At 38.0% G+C, this 18,894-nt stretch overlaps 2 protein-coding genes across 2 annotated transcripts; both read right to left on the reverse strand.

Moving 5' to 3' along the window:
• Positions 1 to 301: 301 nt before the first annotated feature.
• Positions 302 to 1,240, reverse strand: LOC103113213 (olfactory receptor 2AJ1-like). Its single transcript, XM_007522735.1, has one exon. It carries the CDS (start codon positions 1,238 to 1,240, stop codon positions 302 to 304), a length of 939 nt encoding a protein of 312 aa, XP_007522797.1.
• An 11,077-nt stretch (positions 1,241 to 12,317) lies between these two features.
• On the reverse strand, positions 12,318 to 13,286 carry LOC103113248 (olfactory receptor 2AJ1-like). Its single transcript, XM_007522771.1, has one exon. It carries the CDS (start codon positions 13,284 to 13,286, stop codon positions 12,318 to 12,320), a length of 969 nt encoding a protein of 322 aa, XP_007522833.1.
• Positions 13,287 to 18,894: the final 5,608 nt, after the last annotated feature.

Below are 18,894 nucleotides of genomic sequence, written 5' to 3' on the forward strand. Positions count from 1 at the left end.
AAAATTGACATTATCAGAATACTAGGATAAGAGATGTAGAGCATATTTCAGAATTGACTCAGTAGAGCTCAATGGGTAGACCTCAAACTAAGACCCTGTGTTTGATCCATGATACAGTTTATCACCAGATAAGGTCTTATTTCTCACTCTGTTCTCTCTTATTATATAAACACATTTTTAAAATGAGACAAGACAATATTTGGAGAGAAGAAAGAGGACACAGAGAGTCCTGGGTGAATCCTCTTGCCTCTCAGGGATATTTGAACTTTGAAGTGTCCTGTCTTCTCATAAAGACATGAACCTACTTCAAAAGGGGGAGTTTCCATAGCATTCTCTTCATGGAGCCCACCACTTCCTTATTCCTCAGGCTATATATGAGGGGGTTCAACATGGGAGTGAGGATGGTGTCAAACATAAAGAGAGCCTGGTTCAGTGTGGGGGTGTGGGAAGATCCAGGTCTCATGTATATCAGCATGGCTGGACCATAGTAAAATATGACTACAGTTAGATGTGAGGAGCAGGTAGCCAGTGCCTTGTTCCTGCCCTCAGGAGAGTTCATTCGCAAGACTTGGAGGAAGATGAGGGTGTAGGAAGACAGAATGAGGCTAATAGGGAGAAGAACCACAATAATGCTGGTCACTACTACCCCTTTTTCATAGGCAGAGATGTCCTCACAGGACAGTTTCAGGATGGCCTTTACTTCACAGAAGAAGTGGTGGAGCTCCCGGGGGCCACAGAGGGGGAAGTGCATGGAGTAGCTTGTGTGAACCAAGGAGGCCAGAACCCCTCCCACCCAGGATCCCAGAGCCATCTGCTTGGAGACCTGGAGGCTGATAATGATTTGATATTTGAGTGGATGACAGATGGCCACATAGCGGTCATAAGCCATGAGGGTTAGAAGTATACACTCAGCAATCCCCAAAGTCAAGGTGAAGAAGATCTGGGTTCCACAGCCAATTAGAGAGATTTTCTTCTTGCCTGAGAAAAAGTTGACTGCCATTTTGGGGACTATGCTTGAGATGAAAGTTAGGTCAATAAGGGAGAGTTGGCTAAGCAGGAAATACATAGTGGTGTGGAGATGGCGATCTGCCCAGATGAGAAGAATCAAGGTGGTATTTCCTGTGATGGCAATGATGTAGATGAGGAGAACAGCAGAGACAAGGAGACCAGTATGTTTCATTCCAGGGAAAAGGCCAAGGAGAATGAAGTCTGTACTTATTGTCTCATTTCCTGTCTCCATGTTCTCTCCTTCACCTGAAAGATAATGGAAATTTTTAAACCTTGTATATATGACACCAGGGATGTGTATAAAGGCCTATTTAGCATAGTAGTTTAAACCTTTCATGAAAGATTTTTTGGAGGGGTAACAGTGTAATTTCCTCTACTATATAAAAGTGTTGCAATTATAGGAGAGGAATGAACAGTTAGAGCTTAGCTATGTCACTTGCTGAATTTTTCTACGCATGGTATAACATCTTTTATTTATTATTGATTTAATAATGATTGACAAGATTGTGGGATAAGAGGGGTACACTTCCATACAGTTTCCACCGCCAGAATTCCATATACCCTCCCCTCCACTGAAAGGGTCCCTAGTCTTTTATCACTTTGGGAATATGGACCAAAGACTTTTATGGGGTGCAGAAGGTGGGAGGTTTGGATTCTGTAATTGCTTCTCTGCTGAACATGGGTATTAACAGATCAGTCTATACCCCCAGCCTATTTCTGTATTTTCCAACTGGGGTAGGACTCTGGAGAGGTGGGGTTCCAGGACATATTGGTGAGGCCTGCCCAGGGTAGTCAGGTTGACATCAAGGTAGCATCTGCAACTTGGTGGCTGAAAAGCAGTAAGATATAAAGCAGAGAAGATTGTTTAATAATCAGGAACTTAAAAGTAAAAATATAGTAGATGAGATTTGGGGTCTTTATGTTGGAAGAAGCTAGGGAGTCTATTAAGGGGCCCAAGACCTTACTAATTTTTGCCTGAGTCCAAGAGCTAACATGCAGATGGGCTAAAAGTATTGTCTGGGGAGATGGTGTCAGTGTTAGGAATAGGGAAAAAGCTAAGTCAGGGAAGAGAGTAGCTCCCAAATATGGGGAAAGTATATAAATACCATTAACTGTAAACCCCATCGATCTGAGCTAGGGCCCATGTCTACTCATATTTAGTACAGGAGCCTGTGTAACCTCTGCATTTCTGTCAGTCTGAGCTCTCTTTCCATGGTCATAGCTAGGAACATTTTAGGCTGCACTTATTTCAGGATTGGTCTTCCTCGAGTAATAGAATATGTTGACCCAGCTGCCCTTTGGAAAGTGAGGCACTTTCTTTCTTTCTTTTTTTTTTTCTCCTTATTTATTTATATAACTTTTTGCTACTTTTGGAGTCACTGTAAACCACTGCACACTTATACTTTAAGGTACGTATTTCCCCCTATCTTATGGATACATGTGAACATGTGCCCTATCTCATGGGCCCTGGTCTATATCTAGGTTCTATAACTAGAAAGTGTGCTATCCAAAATGGAATTAAGGAGTTCTATGAGCTAGGAAAGGTTTCACTGGAGTATTGGAGCTGGAAGGTTGACATCCCAGATCTGTTGCCTCTGGATACAGTCCAAAGTGAATCATGTCAAGGTGACACTGGTTGCCTTGATTTGATTGAGATGAGCAGTAAACCCTTCGATATTCACTTTTTTTTTTTTTTGCTATCTACCCCCAACCCTCCTATCACTTTTCTTTTCCTTTTTAAAATATTTATTACCTTTTGTTGCCCTTGTTGTTTTATTGTTGTAGTTATTATTATTGTTGTCATTGATGTCATCATTGTTGGATAGGACAGAGAGAAATGGAGAGAGGAGGGGAAGACAGAGGGGCAGAGAAAGACAGACACCTGCAGACCTGCTTCACTGCTTGTGAAGCGACTCCCCTGCTGGTGGTAAACCGGGGGTTCAAGCCAGAATGCTTACACTGGTCCTTGCACTTTACTCCATGTGTGCTTAACCCAAAGCGCTACCGCCAGACTCCCTCCTATCACTTTTCTATGCCATCTCCTCTTCTAAGACATGAGACAGCCTTGCGATATTCACTTTTCTACTTCACCTTTAATCCTACTCTTGTTAATCTGAAGACTCCTTACTATGTTTTCTTTTTCTTTCCATGCTTGTGGTTGAGATAATTTTAGCATAGTGAAAGGGTGCTTTAGTAAGGTAGTCCTAGGATGCAAATAGAACATGGAGTAATCATGTTGAGACTTTGAAATACACTGTATTTTGGAACACCTTCACATTTATATTCAATAATGTTAATGTTTTGTTCCCCCCAGGGACTATTGAATACTCTGATATATTCTATGGCTTCAGTATTTGTCTGTTTGGTAGAACTGAGTTTATTTATCCCAACTATATTCAGAGATTCAGCAAGCAGCAAGCTTAACTTTGATACCTCTAAGAAGAGTGCAAAAAGGTACATGTTTTAAAACTGATATCTATACTCACTGTATTTTACAGTCAACATATTACACGAAAGAAATAAAAAGATAGTAACCAGCCTGACATACCTGATGATGAAGCACTCAAACATTGAGAGAAGTACCTTTTGTCATTTTTTGTAGTTTTCATGCAGAATGTTAACACAGGTAGTCTATCCCCTGAAGTTAATAGAGTTCTTCAGTGATTAGGAGAGAGCTGCTGTCTATATCTCTTCAATCTACTTGACTTCTTGACCCTCTTTGAGATCCAAGATTATTGGACACTAGAACTACATAGAACATCTGCTAAAATGTATTTTATATTCTAGGTTTCACTTTCAGAAATTTAGAATTGGATCTAGGATGAGATCTGAAATACATATGTTTAAGAAATGCTCTAATGATTCTGATGTTGCTGACACGGGTTAGACCATGAAAAGTGTGGTCCTGGCCAATGTACAGTAACCTTAGTTAGAAATGATATATTCTTTTTTTTTGAAATATTTATTCCCTTCTGTTGCCCTTGTTGTTTTATTGTTGTAGTTATTGTTGTTATTGATGTCGTTGTGTTGGATAGGACAGAGAGAAATGGAGAGAGGAGGGGAAAACTGAAAGGGGGAGAGAAAGATAGACACCTGCAGACCTGCTTCACCACCTGTGAAGCGACTCCCCTGCAGGTGGGGATCCGGGGGCTCGAACCGGATCCTTAGGCCGGTCCTTGCGCTTTGTGCCACGTGCACTTAACCCACTGTGCTACCCCCCGACTCCCTGGACTGGTATATATTCTTCCCTTATTCATAATGATACATACCATTGCTGACTCTGAAGTCTCTGACTTTGTACTTTTTCTCTACTACATAAATTATTAAATTGACTTGTACATTGGGATGCATTGGATCAACCTTCTCGTGGTGCATCCTGTGAGTACCCATTCATTGGGGAAACTGACGATCCTTCTTAGCCGACTGAATCCACATGGATCCCAGTCACTTTCAAAGCCAGCAACAAGCAGCTCCTGACAGCTTTCAACCTGACGCTGTTGACTGGCTATGGAAGAAGGGCAAACGCTAGAAGAAGAAGACCACAGAGTGCTAAATTTGTGACTACAGTGAATGGAATAATTTCATTTATTTTGTGTAACATGTCAGATTGATTAGGTGGAATCTAAGATTTAATAGCATGTTGTTATATACATTATTTTTTACCATGAGGAGAATTTATTCATTGGAGTTAGTGAAGTAAAATCAAGAAAGTTGATTCCTTTATGTAAAAAACCCAAGGGATTATCAATCTAAAATAATTTACTGCTACTTTAACAATGTGTTACTTTAACAAACTTTGGAGATCATAGTCACACTGGTGACTTGATATGACTGACTGATTGTACTACAACTCCAAATATTCTAATCAGTAATTCCATAGGTCTATGATATGGGTGTGAATTTTACTACTCCTTTCTGCAAATTTCCCTAAGCTAATTGTGTGTGTGTGTGTGTGTGTGTGTGTGTGTGTGTTAAATATCATGAAATAGGTTTGCTGAGGTGAGGAAGAATTCTTCCTTTTCCCTATGACTTCACTAAAACTGAAAAGAAAATTTAGAAAATATCAAACTAAATTTTATCAAACGATGGCGGAGTGGAAGTGCACCTGGTTGAGTGCACATGTTACAGTGTGCCGGGTCTCCACCTGCAGGGGGGAAAGCTTTTAGAGTGGTGAAGCAGTGCTGCAGGTGTCTCTCTACCTCTCTCTTTCTCTATCATCCCCTTGCCTTTTGATTTCTGGCTGTCTCTATCCAATAAATAAACGAAGATTAAAAAATTAAAAATACAATAAGATAAAATTTTACAAAACCTACTGATATTTTATTAACTAAGCATGTATGAGCAAACAGACTCACAAGAAACTTTAGGGAACCCATTCTGTGACCTAAAAGAAACCACAGTCCTCACTGATATGCTTGCTCTCAGGTCTTGCCTACCAACTCACTCCCGGCAAAACTCGGAAGTAACAAGCTTTCTGCCACCCATATAGTTTTATTAGACAAAAAGAATTTAAAGTTTAAGACTGGCTATGCTCTGGTTTGTGAGTGTAGCCTAAGTCCTTACCTCATTCTAAATGTAAAACATATATAACTCCATGTCTTATGCATAAAAGGTGGGTATTCTAATAATTTTTTTTTAGCTAATCCACAAAATGAGATAAAATTTACATTGAATTTTACAATGGTTATATTGAATTTTATTTGTAGAAACATATTTCTACTATTCACTATCTAATGCGTTATTTCTAATAAATAAGCTTTATTTTGCCTCTCATGATATCTCATTGGTTCTTGTGCAAGATAGTTAAAACCACTGGTCTAAAACCTAAGGCTCTATCTAGTAAAATACTCTGTGATCCTAAGATAAAGTGCCAAATCTAATCAATTAAATACATTCACAGTGCAGCTGTTACTTTGCTGATTTTTCCGTTTTTGGTAAAGTTTGCCAATATTTTGGTATTCTGAGATTATATTTACATTTTTTAAATTCATACACATAAATGCAGTCAACTATGTCATAACTTAATTCTGGTAACTGAAACAGATTCTTCAGGAAAATTGTTTTCTTTTTTTTTTTGCATTCTGATCTAAATTTAATAGCTCAATGAGAGACAATTCTCTTTGCTATTTTTCAGTAAGTCTCATAAAAGAAGCATAGATATTCCTGAAATACTGACTAACTAGAACAGATATTATGATTCAGGATCCAGCAAAGCTCGGTGACTCTTCTCAGGAGGCAATAAAATAGTGGACATTCAGATATCTGTCCAGACAAACGTGTCTTGTTTATTTTTAATTTACTATATTGGTCAAAGAACTCATGGTCCAAGTCACTTACTAAGTGACAGTTTTTGCACTTATCTTAATTGTATACTGTAGTTGACATGTCATAAAACAAAAACTTAAACTAAATTTACATACTTTGTCAGGTTGGATCAGTCACAACTCCCACCCTCACCCCCAGATATAGATGACAGGTATATTATACTCCTCTTATCCCACAATCTTGTCGATCATTAAGAAATCATAATAACTGGTAATAAAAAGAGAAGTTGAAAAATAAGAAAACACAAAGCAGAATTTGGGCTGGGTTTAGTGTATTACACCAAAGTAAAAGACTTTGGGAGTGGTGGGGGGGTGGGTCATGGTGAGTTCAGTTCCTGGAAGATGGCAGAGGACAAACTAGAGGGTGTTGAATTGTTACGTGGAAAACTGAGAAATATGACACATGTCCAAATTACTGTATTTTACTGTTGATTATAAACCATTAACCCCCCAATAAAGAAAAAATAAATGTGTGAAGTTGATTGAAAACTACTGAAAAGAGCAAAGCAGTATTGATGTGTGCGTGTGTTTGTGTGTGTAAATACAATACAGCTATGTATATTTTTTTGTTTATGATATAATAGTGGTTTGCAAGATTAAAAAATAACAGGTATAGTTCCACACCACACTCACCATCAAGATTCTTGTATTTAAATGGTTCATTTACTTATATGTACTCTAAACTGTCTTTTGCATCTTTGTATTACACTGCTATTTTGTTCTGCTGTTTATAGAAAAAAAAACATGAAAATTAATGCAACCCTTGTTTGACCAACTAATTTTAATGCTTTTTAATATTATTGTAAAATCAAGGACAACATCACATCTTTAAAAGTATGCTGTTATATCTAATACAATATACCTTTAACTATAGAAGTACACAGATTTCTTTAAGTTTCTGTAAATTTGGGCAAGCAAATTTGATTATCAGTATATGTATGATACTTTTGTTTTTAATTTTCGGAGAGAGAGTTCTGTTATCTATGGAAGAACAATGGATGATTTCCATTTCTGTCGGAGGTGGATCAGAGACTCAACTGTTATAAAGCCTATTGCAGAATAATACTGGGAGGGGGGGTTTAATCCATTATGAACAGAGTCTATAGAAATAGCATTTTTCTTCTTCATTGAATTTCCAGTTGTAATGTAATACTCAGTACAGGAAAAACAAGAAACTAGGAAGCCCTCATTTTAATGTGACTTTCATAAAGCACCCCTACCAGTATTCTCATGTGTGTCCCATCTTACCTGAAATCATCAGGGTTCCTTCATGGCATCATAGCTCTCTGGCTCACTGGAACTATCTACTTGGTGGTATTTGGTTCACAGGATTGGCTTTTCTGAAGATCATTTACTTCACTTAGTCTTCAGCCTAATCATTGTGTTGTGACTCACAGAGGCCAAATACTACAGTGCTGAATCACACAGAACTGAGCTACTAAGTCCTTGCCAGAATCTGACAAAGTACCCAGTCTCTTAGAGAACAAGTTTACAAAGAAACCAATTAGGGCCTTAATTATCTTGAACTCACAATTAAGGGATGCTATGTTGTCTCTCCCACAGAAAATGTCACTGAGTGAAAATACGCATATTACTCTTGTGTCTTTTTTGGACCGATGCTCCTCCAACTCAGTCAACTATAGATAGCCACTTGAGGATTGAGAAAACTTAGAGATTCCAGGGCTCCTGATTCTGATGCACCAGGAACTTAGGTTTTAATCTTTACCATCAGATAGGTGCTGAAAACACTGCTGAAGGTATTTAATTTATCACCAAGTAGTGATAGTGAATATGGCTACTGGTGGTGAATTCTAATGCTGGGTGTACACAGAAATAATCATGACCCCAAACAGGGTGCTGTATCCTTGGCACAAATAATTTAGCCTCTCTCATAACCTTTGTTTTAACAAGTGAGTACACAGATCATCTGTTCACATAGATGATTCAATATGTTGCTATCAGGATACAAACAGGATGAAAATAAAACAGGTTTTCAGGTCTGCTTCCCTCATTTTGGAGATAAGGACACAGACTCTGCCTTTGTACAGAACCTTCACCTACATAGATTCTGAGTAATGCTTGTTAACTTTGTATTCCCTTTGGATTATGGTTTGTTGGGAAAGTACCTTTTAGTTTGGTTCTTGGGTAGTGCCAATCACCACTAGGTATTGGAGCAGCAGGTGCAGAGTCTCAGATGATACACAAAGTGGCTCAGAGCCTAGTAGTATCAGATCAGTCTTTTTGAAGTTTTATTTCCCTAGGTTTACAAGTGTGTACATTATACATTGTGAGTCAGCAGCACAATACCATCTGTAAATAGACTTTACTTGAACTCTTTGTTCTCATTTATAAACAGGACGAATGGATTAAATGACTGCAAGGTGAAAATTTCATGAATTAATAAATAATAATCACTTGGATCCTAGCTCCCATTCATTTTTATGAGAATTAACATGAAAAATTTATAAACCTGTAAAAGTCTCCAGCTGTGCTGATATGTTTAAATATTTAAAATTATAGAGGCTGGAGATAACTCATCTGATAAAAAACCTGTCTTTCTCTGTGCAAATCCATGAATTAGAGCTCCAGCGCCACGTGGAAGCACCACAGATAGAACCAGGGCATATCCAAATATGTGGTCTCTCTGTTTCTCTCTATATATCTCTTTCTTTATTTTTAAAATTTTATTTATAAAAAGGAAACACTGACAAAAAAAAACCATAGGATAATAGGGATACAAATTCACACAATTCCCATGTCTCTATATATCTATCTCTGAAATAAGAATTAAAAAAAGCCCAAGATCAGAAGAATCACACATGTACTAGGTTCCATCACTGCAGTTAAAAATATGTGCACATCAGAAAAGAACTGGACTTGTGTGCCTAAAGTCCTGAGTTCAGTAACCAGCACTACATATATCAGAGTAATTCTCTGGAACCTCTGAGTCCTTAGAGAAATAAGTATATTATTTATAAGATTATTGTTAGTGTTTTACCAGTGTTTTAAAACTCTTTGACCCAGTAGTTGTTAAGTAGTGTACTGCTGACCTTCCACATTTTGGGACTACTACTAATCTTTTGTTGATTGTTAAGTGTTAGTTTAATTCCACTGTGGTCTGAGAAGATCCTTGGGATGATTTCAATGCTCTTGAATTTGCTGATGCTGTTTTTGTAACCTAACATATGGTCTATCCTTGAGAATGACCCATGTGGACTTGAGTAAAATGTGTATTCCAGTTTCTTGGGATGAATGATTCTGAAAATGTCCAATAGTTCTAGTTTATCTATCTCCTCATTTAGCTCCCTCATGTCTTTATTGATTTTCTGCTTGCATGATTAGACAAGTTGAGAGCATGGGATGTTGAAATCCCCTACTATGACTGTGTTGCTGTTAATATATTGCTGTAGCTCTTTCAGTAGATGTTTGATGTATTTATATGGCTTCTCATTGGGTGAATTTTTAAAACTGTAAGTACTAATTATTTATATTTTAATAAAGATTAACAAGATTTTAAGATAACAGGTATAATTCCATACAGTTCCCACCACCAGAGTTTTGTTTCCCATCCCCTTCATTGGAAATGACCCCATTTTTTATCCCTCTGGGACTATGTACCAAAACTCTCTATGGGGTGCAGAAGGTGGAAAGTATGACTTCTATAATTGCTTCTTCTCTGCTGGACATGCATGTTAGCAGGTCGATCCATACCATCAACCTGTTTCTATCTTTCTCTACTGGTGTAAGGCTCTAGAGAGTTAAGACTTAAGGACTTAAGTAAAGATTTAAGGTGAATGTGTCTGCCCAGGGAAGTCAAGATGGAGTCATAGTAGTGTCAGCAAATTGGTGGATGAAAGGTGGTGACATAATAAAGCAGGACAAATAGTTTCATAAATAGGAACCCAAAGGTAGAAATAGGACAGATGAAATTAGGTGTCTTCAAGTGGGAAGAAGCTAGAAAGTCTATTTTAGGTATGTTGCAAGGGTCCCATGACTAGTAATTTTTCCTGAACTGATGGCTAACATGCAGGTGGACTAAAAGTGTCTTATGAAGATGGTGTCAGAGTTAAGAATAGGGCTAGAAAGCTGGACTGAAAGCTCCCAAGTGTGAGAAAAGTACATAAATATCATTAACTGTAAACCCCATCAATCTGTCCTAGGGCCCATATCAAAGTTCATATTTAGCACAGGAGCCTGTTTAACCTCTGAATTTCTACCATGTTATTTGTATTTTTCTTTTATGACACTTAAGATTTATATTTTAGTCTAGAAATCTTAGTTTTTCTTTTTTTTTATCTCAACCTTGACTAAAGGCTAATTTTTGCCACTGAGCCATTTGGTATTCATCCTAAACTGGATATGGTACATGTTTCTTACCTGTAAAGCAACAGGCTGGGAGGTGATGCACCTGGTTGAACACATATGTTACCTTGTGTAAGGATTCAGGCTCAAGTCCTTAGACCCATCCTGCAGGGTGGAAATTTCATGAGCAGTGAAACAAGTGATACAGGTATCTTTCTTTCCATTTCTCTCTTTATTTTCTCTTTCTCAATTTCTCTCTGTCCTATCAAGTGAATTAAAGCAACATTTGTCATGTCTAGTAAAAACAGTTTATAGAATTGAGCTTACTTCTCTCCTGAGTACTTGTATATTGTCTGACCTTCAATTTCTTGGGTATGTGCACAAACACACACACATATACGTGTGTGTATGTTTACATATATATATTTATCTATACTACTCATCTATATTATTGGAATAATATGTATACCAACTCATTTACTCTCCCTAGCAATGTTAGGAGGTAGGTAACATTTTATTTTAATTTTTAAGAGTATCATGAAGGGATTTTTATAGCTGTGCTTTCAATGGAAAGTAACTATAAAGTCAGAAATAGTATAAAAATAAAAGATTTATTCTTCATTTCTTACAAAAAGAAATGCTGACTATTTTTACTACAGGCATCCAACATGATAATAAGTTGTTTTTGTTAATTCAAGAGAGGTGCAACTATTTTTTTAAAGATTTTATTTATTTATTCATGAGAAATGATAGGAGAGATAAAGAACCAGTCATCACTCTGGTACATGTGCTGTTGGGGATTGAACTCAGGACCTCATGCTTTAGTGTTCAGTGCTTTATCTACTGCACCACCTCCCGGACCACGGGTGTTACTATTTTTAAGATATTTTTTTTTTATTTATTAGATAGGGACATAAATTTAGAGGGCAGGGGAGATAGAGAGAGAAAAAGACCAAAAGAGACACCTGAAACCTTGCTTTACCAATCATGAAGCTTTTCCCCTGCAGGTAGGGACCAGGGGCTTGAACCTGGGACCTTGCACATTGTAATGTGTGCACTTAACCAGGTGTGCCACCACCTGGCCCTAGATGCACTATTTTAATGCCACATCAGTTACAAGTCTCGTTGTAAGAAGTTTTCTTGGGGCCAGGAGGTGGTACACCGGGCTGAGTCTACATGTTACAGTGTGCAAGGATTCATGTTCAAATCCCCCTGTCCCCACCTGCAGGGGGAAGTTTCGTGGGTGGTTAAGCAGGGCTGCATGTGTCTCTCTCTTCCTCCCTCCCTATCCATCTCCCTTTCCCTCTGGATTTCTCTCTATCTCTATGTAATAAATAAATAAGGAAAAGAAGTTCTTCTTATAGATCACAGCCTATATTGTAAGTCTGTCGACTGTTCAAGAAGCAGATCTCACATACTTCTACACAAGCATGTGTAGGCAGATGTGACTCAGTTGTATGCAAGCAAAAATGGAAGCCTGTGTTATCTAGAAAAGCAGTGCGATTTCAGAAATGTCTGTCAGAAGCAGTGGTTATTTCGATGATGCTCATAGGCCATGGTAAAGTGGTTTTTCTGTTTTATATTTGTCATAAAATATTATTAAAAATAACTTCTAACATTTTTATGATTCTTAAATCAGCGGTTGAAAATAATTCAAAGAAACATGCTATCATGGCATTATAATCAAGTATAATGACCCAAGTGGCATTTTGTCTTCTGTAAAGGGCATCTACTGATGATTATACCCTTTACAGCTGCTATGACATCCTTGTTTCTCAAGCTGTAGATGAGAGGATTAAGCATAGGGGTAAGGATGGCATTAAACATGAATAGAGACTGGTTTAGCTTGGGAGTCTTAGAAGATCCAGGTCTCATGTATACCAATATGGCAGGACCGAAATAAAGGCTTACCACACAGAGATGGGAAGAGCAGGTGGCCAGAGCTTTGCTCTTGCCCTCAGATGAGTTCATGCGGAGGACAGCAAGAAAGATGAGGGTGTAAGAAGCCAGGATAAGACTCAAGGGAATGAGGACTACCAGAAAGCTCGAGACTACTACTGACTTCACATAGGCTGAAATGTCCTCACAAGTGAGTTTCAGGAGAGCCATAACCTCACACAAAAAATGAGGAATCTTTCGGGGACGACAGGTTGGAAAGTGCATGGCATAGGCTGTATGAACCAGGGAAGTTACTGCCCCTCCTGCCCAAGACCAAATGACCATGTGTTTACAGATAGTATGGCTCATGATGACTGAGTAACGCAGTGGATTACAGATAGCAGTGTACCGGTCATAGGACATGAGGGTTAGCAGGAGGCACTCAGCAATCCCCAGAGTTAAACTGAAGAAGATCTGGACTCCACAGCCAAACTGTGATATGTTTCTCTTCCCTGAGAAGAAGTTTGTGACCATTTTGGGGACAGAGGTTGAAATCAAGGCCAAGTCAATGAGGGAGAGCTGACTGAGTAGGAAGTACATAGGGGCGTGGAGCCGAGAATCCAGCCAGATGAGAAGAATGAGAACAGCATTACCCATGACAGCGATGAAGTAGACCAGAAGAATGAGGCAGATAAGGATTATAAGGTGAGTGAACTCAGGCCAGAGCCCCAGGAGAATAAAATCTGTGCTGACAGTCTCATTATCTCCTCCCATTACTGAATATTATTGTCCAGAAAACAAGGGTAAGAACACTGTTCCATTTGATGATGTGTTATCATACTTATTGTCTACTTTACTTACTACCAGGACTTCTCTGAATATGTGCATGTGACTTCTTTTTGTGTGTTTTTGACTCTAAATATTATGACTATTTCTCAATTTTCAAAATTTCAGTGATTATCTTGCGTGGACTTCTCATAAAGTATTCAGAAACTGTATTTACTGTTACAAACTGTAATCCCTAATAGTAATCACATAAGCACACACATAATTTACTGTATTGTTAATAAAAGAGTAATCATTTGATGAAAATTGATCATGTGAATTTCTTCAGGATGTGATTCAATCATCATCTTGAGGTTCTTTGCAAACCTAACTCCAACAAAGTGTTACAGTCACTTTAGATTTTAAAAAGCTGCATCATTATTCAGTCTTGTGAGGCTTCATGGAAAATGAAGAATATTTTCTTGACGGTTAGAACCCTGTTAAGTGCACATAGTTCTAAGTAGAAGGGCCTGCACAGGGGCCTGTGCAAGGATGAGAGCCGGAGCCCTTGGCTCCCCACCTGCAGGGAGGATGCTTCAGAAGCAGCAAAGCAAGTCTACAGGCACGTTCTCTTTCCCTCTCTATCTGCCCTCCTCTCACAATTTCTCTGTCTTATATGATAAGATGGAAAAATTGGCCACCAGGAGCAGTGGATTTGTAATGCAGGCACTGATACCCAACAATAACCCTAGAGGCAAAAGAGAGAGAGAGATATATATAGGCTATAAAACCAGTTTTATAATTTAAAATGACCTATGTTTATTTTTATTAATTTTTTCACAGAGGAAAATCATCCTTGCTTTAATCCCAACTCAATTACATTTAAAATCAGCTGAACTAGAAGAGTGACTAATCCTAACACTTATATTAGGGAGGTCCTCACAAACTTGACATTTTCCAACTCTGTTGTCAAGGTAATTCCAGGTGCTAGTTGATACACTACAATGTCAGGGCAGAGGAGATTGTTAGGATCCACCTTACAAGATGTGGTTAAAGTATTTAAAGTCAGTAAAGTATTGGTCAGACTGATAAATTCTAGAAGCAAAGGCAGCATTGTGGATTAATTAAAACACACACTTTAGAGGATCACTACTGAGGTCTGAGGCTCTTCTTACCAATCAAGCTACATTTACAAAGCTGATAGTATAAAGTCAGTAAGGTATGCCCACTATAAAGAGGGTGAGGACATAGTAAAAGGATAATGAGTACAGGGAGTTTAGAACACTGCCTGGACAGCACAGTTAAATGACTATACTAAGTATAATTAGAAGGTTCCTTTGGACGATTGGTAGAATCAGAAGACTTTAAGATTCCTTCTTACTCACAGAGCTATATACCTTTGTATAGTCAGTCAGTTACAGGGAATCTTCTATGTTTCTCACAGGCTTCCCCATACCTGTAAAATGCAATTTAAAGACAAATTTAAGAGAAAGAATTTATAATTGTGTATATTGTGATGGGGGAAGGAAGCTGTGAGCAGATTTGAAACAGTTTTTGTTTGTTTGCTTTAAAAATTTTTTTGAGGGGGGAGGCAAGCAGAGCAACAATTCTGTTTATTATTGAAGTATATTATCCATTTTAAAAATTTCAGCTCAAATGGTCTCCCTTCAACAACCTGCCCTGTGACACTCTGCTCTCCTCTCTTAGGTACTGCAATTGAACAAGGTGTGTGTAGATATATGACTTATACTACAGTGATCTGTGGTCATTCCTGTAGATTATTAATCTTTTCAGGAGATGAACATTTCTTTAATTCCCAGGGCTTTATATCCACATGCATTAAAAAATAGCTGGTCAATAATTGCATAAAAAATAAACAGATTTTTGAACTACAACAAAAAGGTCCTCAGTTGAATCTGAAAATGAGAAAAGTAAAAATTCTTCAGGGAACCACAGTTACTTCATGCCATATAATATATGTGTGGTCAAAAAATATTTTTTACTTCTTTAATCACTAAAATTCATGTTTTGAATTTCCTCTTTATATCTGTCATTTCTTCTAGGTTCTTTATTTTTCATTAATGGTGTCAGATCAAAAACTCCAGGGGAAAAGATGTACAGTTACATTGTGGCAGATGTCTTAGAGTAGACAAAGGACATGCCGTGGCATTGAATGTCAACCCTTCACTCTCATTACTCGGGTGAGACCTCTCCTTTCATGGTATTCTCTAATTCCATTCCAGGAAGTTCACTTCCTAACAAAGTCCCAAATCCTAGATATAGGCCAGTTCCCACAAAATAGAGCATATGTTCACATGTATCTATAAATTAGGGCAAAATATATACCTAAAAGCAAAAATACACAATAGTCTTTAGTGAGTCAGGATCAAGTTCATAATGAAATAGTGTCCACTTAGACTTAGATACCCTCTTCACCTACTTCCTATTACAGTTCTCTCACTCACTCCAAAGCTAACCTCATCAAAGCAAGGACTGCAAAAGCTGAATAAGGGCAAGAGACTGGCATACTTTAACCATGACTCTTTAGTCACTATCAGACCATTCCATCATCTGGGGCCCTAGTCGGGGAGTCCTGAGATTCCCAAACAGACATGATGGGCCTAGGCCTCGAATAATCCCTCTCTCCTTTGTCTCCACTATCAGTCATTCCTATCAGGAACAACACAATGGACCCCTTTGTGGGCCCCCATAGGACCTTGCCCTCAACTTGGATCAACAACGGTAGAGAATGTTCCATCCTCCAACGGGAGGATGGACAACATACTCTATGCTACACCTGAGGAAGATGGGTCGATACTGGGGTAGCATAGAATGTTCCTATTCATGACCACAGAATATGAATTCAGATCTACAGAGATGCAGAGGTCACATAGGCTCCTAAGCTGATTATGGGCCCCAGATGACATCAAATCGATGGGGTTCACAGTCAACAATATTTATACCCCTTCCCCATATTAAGGAGCTACTCTCTTCCCTGATCCAGCTTTCTGTTCCTTTTTCTGGCCATGACATCATCTCCCCAGACAATAACTTGGATCCTCTGGCATATCAGATTTCAGGCTCAGGGGCAAAAGGGAAAAGGCAAAAACAAACAAAAAGCTAGTATAGCCGTACGCCCTTTGGAATGTAACTAAAATATGCCTACTACCTATATACAAATGGCAGAACCCCCAACTCTTCATCTGCACTATTCCAACCTTTAGGTCCATGATTGGTCAACAATTTGTCTGGCTTTGTATGTTAACTCTCTTGTCAACCACCAGGTTTCAAATGCTAGCATGATGCTGACCAGACTTCCCTGGACAAACAACTCCACCAATGTGTCCTGGAGCTCTGCTTCCCCAGAGCCCTTCCCCAATAGGGAAAGAGAGAGACAGGCTGGGAATATGGATGGAACTGTCAATGCCCATGTTCAGCGGGGAAGCAATTACAGCAGCCAGACCTTCAACCTTCTGCATCCCACAATGACCTTGGGTCCATACTCCCAGAGGGTTGAAGAATAGGAAAGCTATCAGGGAAGGGGATGGGATACAGAGTTCTGTGGTAATTGTGTAAAGTTGTACCCCTTTTATCCTATGGTTTTGTAAATGTTTCCTTTTTATAAAAATAAATAAATAAATAAGAAAATCCATAAAAAAGGACATGCCCTGGAAACTTTAAACTCATCTGCCAATTGTGGTGTTCAGAGGCCTCATGGGACATTTCTATCTACTCTGAACTCTTTCTTAAGGACCTGACAGAATGGAAAGATATTAGACAATCCACACTCTGTTGGGTATATAATTGAATTGTCCATTTTAACCTCCTTAGCTTAGTCTGTCTCAGCTTCAAAAATAGCACTGGGGTCAGCAAACCAGGCTACTTGGATAGTGTGCTGCTTTGTCACATGTATGACCCAGATTAAAACCATATTGAAGGAAACTTTGGTGCTGTGGTCTGTTTCACACTCTCTATGCCCTCACAGTATCAATAAATAAATGGATAAATAAAACAGTTCTGGTAATCCTAAGGCATAATTATAAACCATGAACAAAATTCCATTTCTCTCCCTGATGTCGAAATATCACACTGTAAAGGTTAATACTTGTTACTTCTCTTATGCTGCATGAGGAAGGGGCAAAAATATCAGATCAATTCATGGTTACACCCATTCATGGTGGGTTTGGATTTAGAGTTAGAATTCACACACACATACACACACACACACACACACACACACACACACTCATTTATGTATATACACACACGCAGTCCATCAGAAAAGAATATGGATTATATGGCCTAAACTCTGAAAGACTGGCTAATGTAAGGTGGTAATTTTACATAAGGATGCTTTCATAAGTAATTTTTAACAGGATTGTGTGGTACTAATTTCCTTTATTTGATATTAAGTTATTTTTATTGGGCATAATTGTTAGCAAATTCAGTTTTAGTATTATCACAAAATTATAAAACTAGACAAAAGAGACAACTGGAAAGAAATGATGCAGAAATGATTGTATCATCACACACTTGAGTAGAGAAGGTATGAACTGTCGTTTTCTGTATATTGTGCTAGGCTGTGTACTAAATTGTTCATCTATTTTTCCACTTTCAGTCTCAATGTCAATCCATGTATATGGGTGATCTTAATATGTCCCATTTACAAATGTTAAAGTCAGAATATAGAAAAGTTTGCTTCTTTTTTCTTTATTTATTTAAGCTCAGAGAGAATGTAGGTGATAGGGTTGAGCCTTTAACTTAATTCTCCTGGGCTATGGAACTAATGACTTTAACCACCATTTTTAATATAAGACTTGATGGTGGAGGAGGACCTAGGCTGGGGTTGAGAATGTTTTACAGAAAACTAGAAAGTTTATTTACACATGTACCAACAACTGTATTTATTATAAACCATAAAATTATAATAAAAATTAAAAAGACATTATACTTAATATATGATTAAACTGTTCCTTTATTTAACATGTGAGGATGAGCTATTTGAAAGATAAAAAATTAAATCAAATCTATGGGCTCATGAGATAGGTGATTGCTTTGCCATGTATCCAAACCAGATTTGAACCCAGTTCCCATGGCATTGGTGAAAGCTCCAGTGCTAAGGTATTTACTCCTGTTTTTTGCTACTATTTCTCTTTTCCTATCTCTCTCTATCTGAAAATGTTGACTTGATATGATGAATCCCTGGCTTTAACCAAAGATCAATCAAGTTTACATGCCAGTATGAAAAATGAAAAATCTTTATGTAGACAGTAGAAAACGTGTTACTACCTATGACTTGTTTACATGCTCATATGATTTGAGTGCTTTTCCTGCTTGACTATCAGAGTTAATTCCCACGGAATACTGTTTTAAACACAATTTTTACTAGTAATTCACTAATCGTTTACGGGATTATAAAATTACAGGAATATAGTTCCACACTACACCCACCATCAAATTATAATGCTCCCTCAATGATAGCCACCATAGTTCTCACAAAGTCCACTGAATAACTGAAATCATATGAAATAGCCCTTGATTATCATCATTAATACAAATCAATTGTCTAACTATTTAAATGGCTAATCTTTAAAGTAAATACAAGAAAGTTCCCAGC

Source organism: Erinaceus europaeus, chromosome 2 (assembly GCF_950295315.1).
Source record: "Erinaceus europaeus chromosome 2, mEriEur2.1, whole genome shotgun sequence".
Lineage (NCBI taxonomy): Eukaryota > Metazoa > Chordata > Mammalia > Eulipotyphla > Erinaceidae > Erinaceus > Erinaceus europaeus.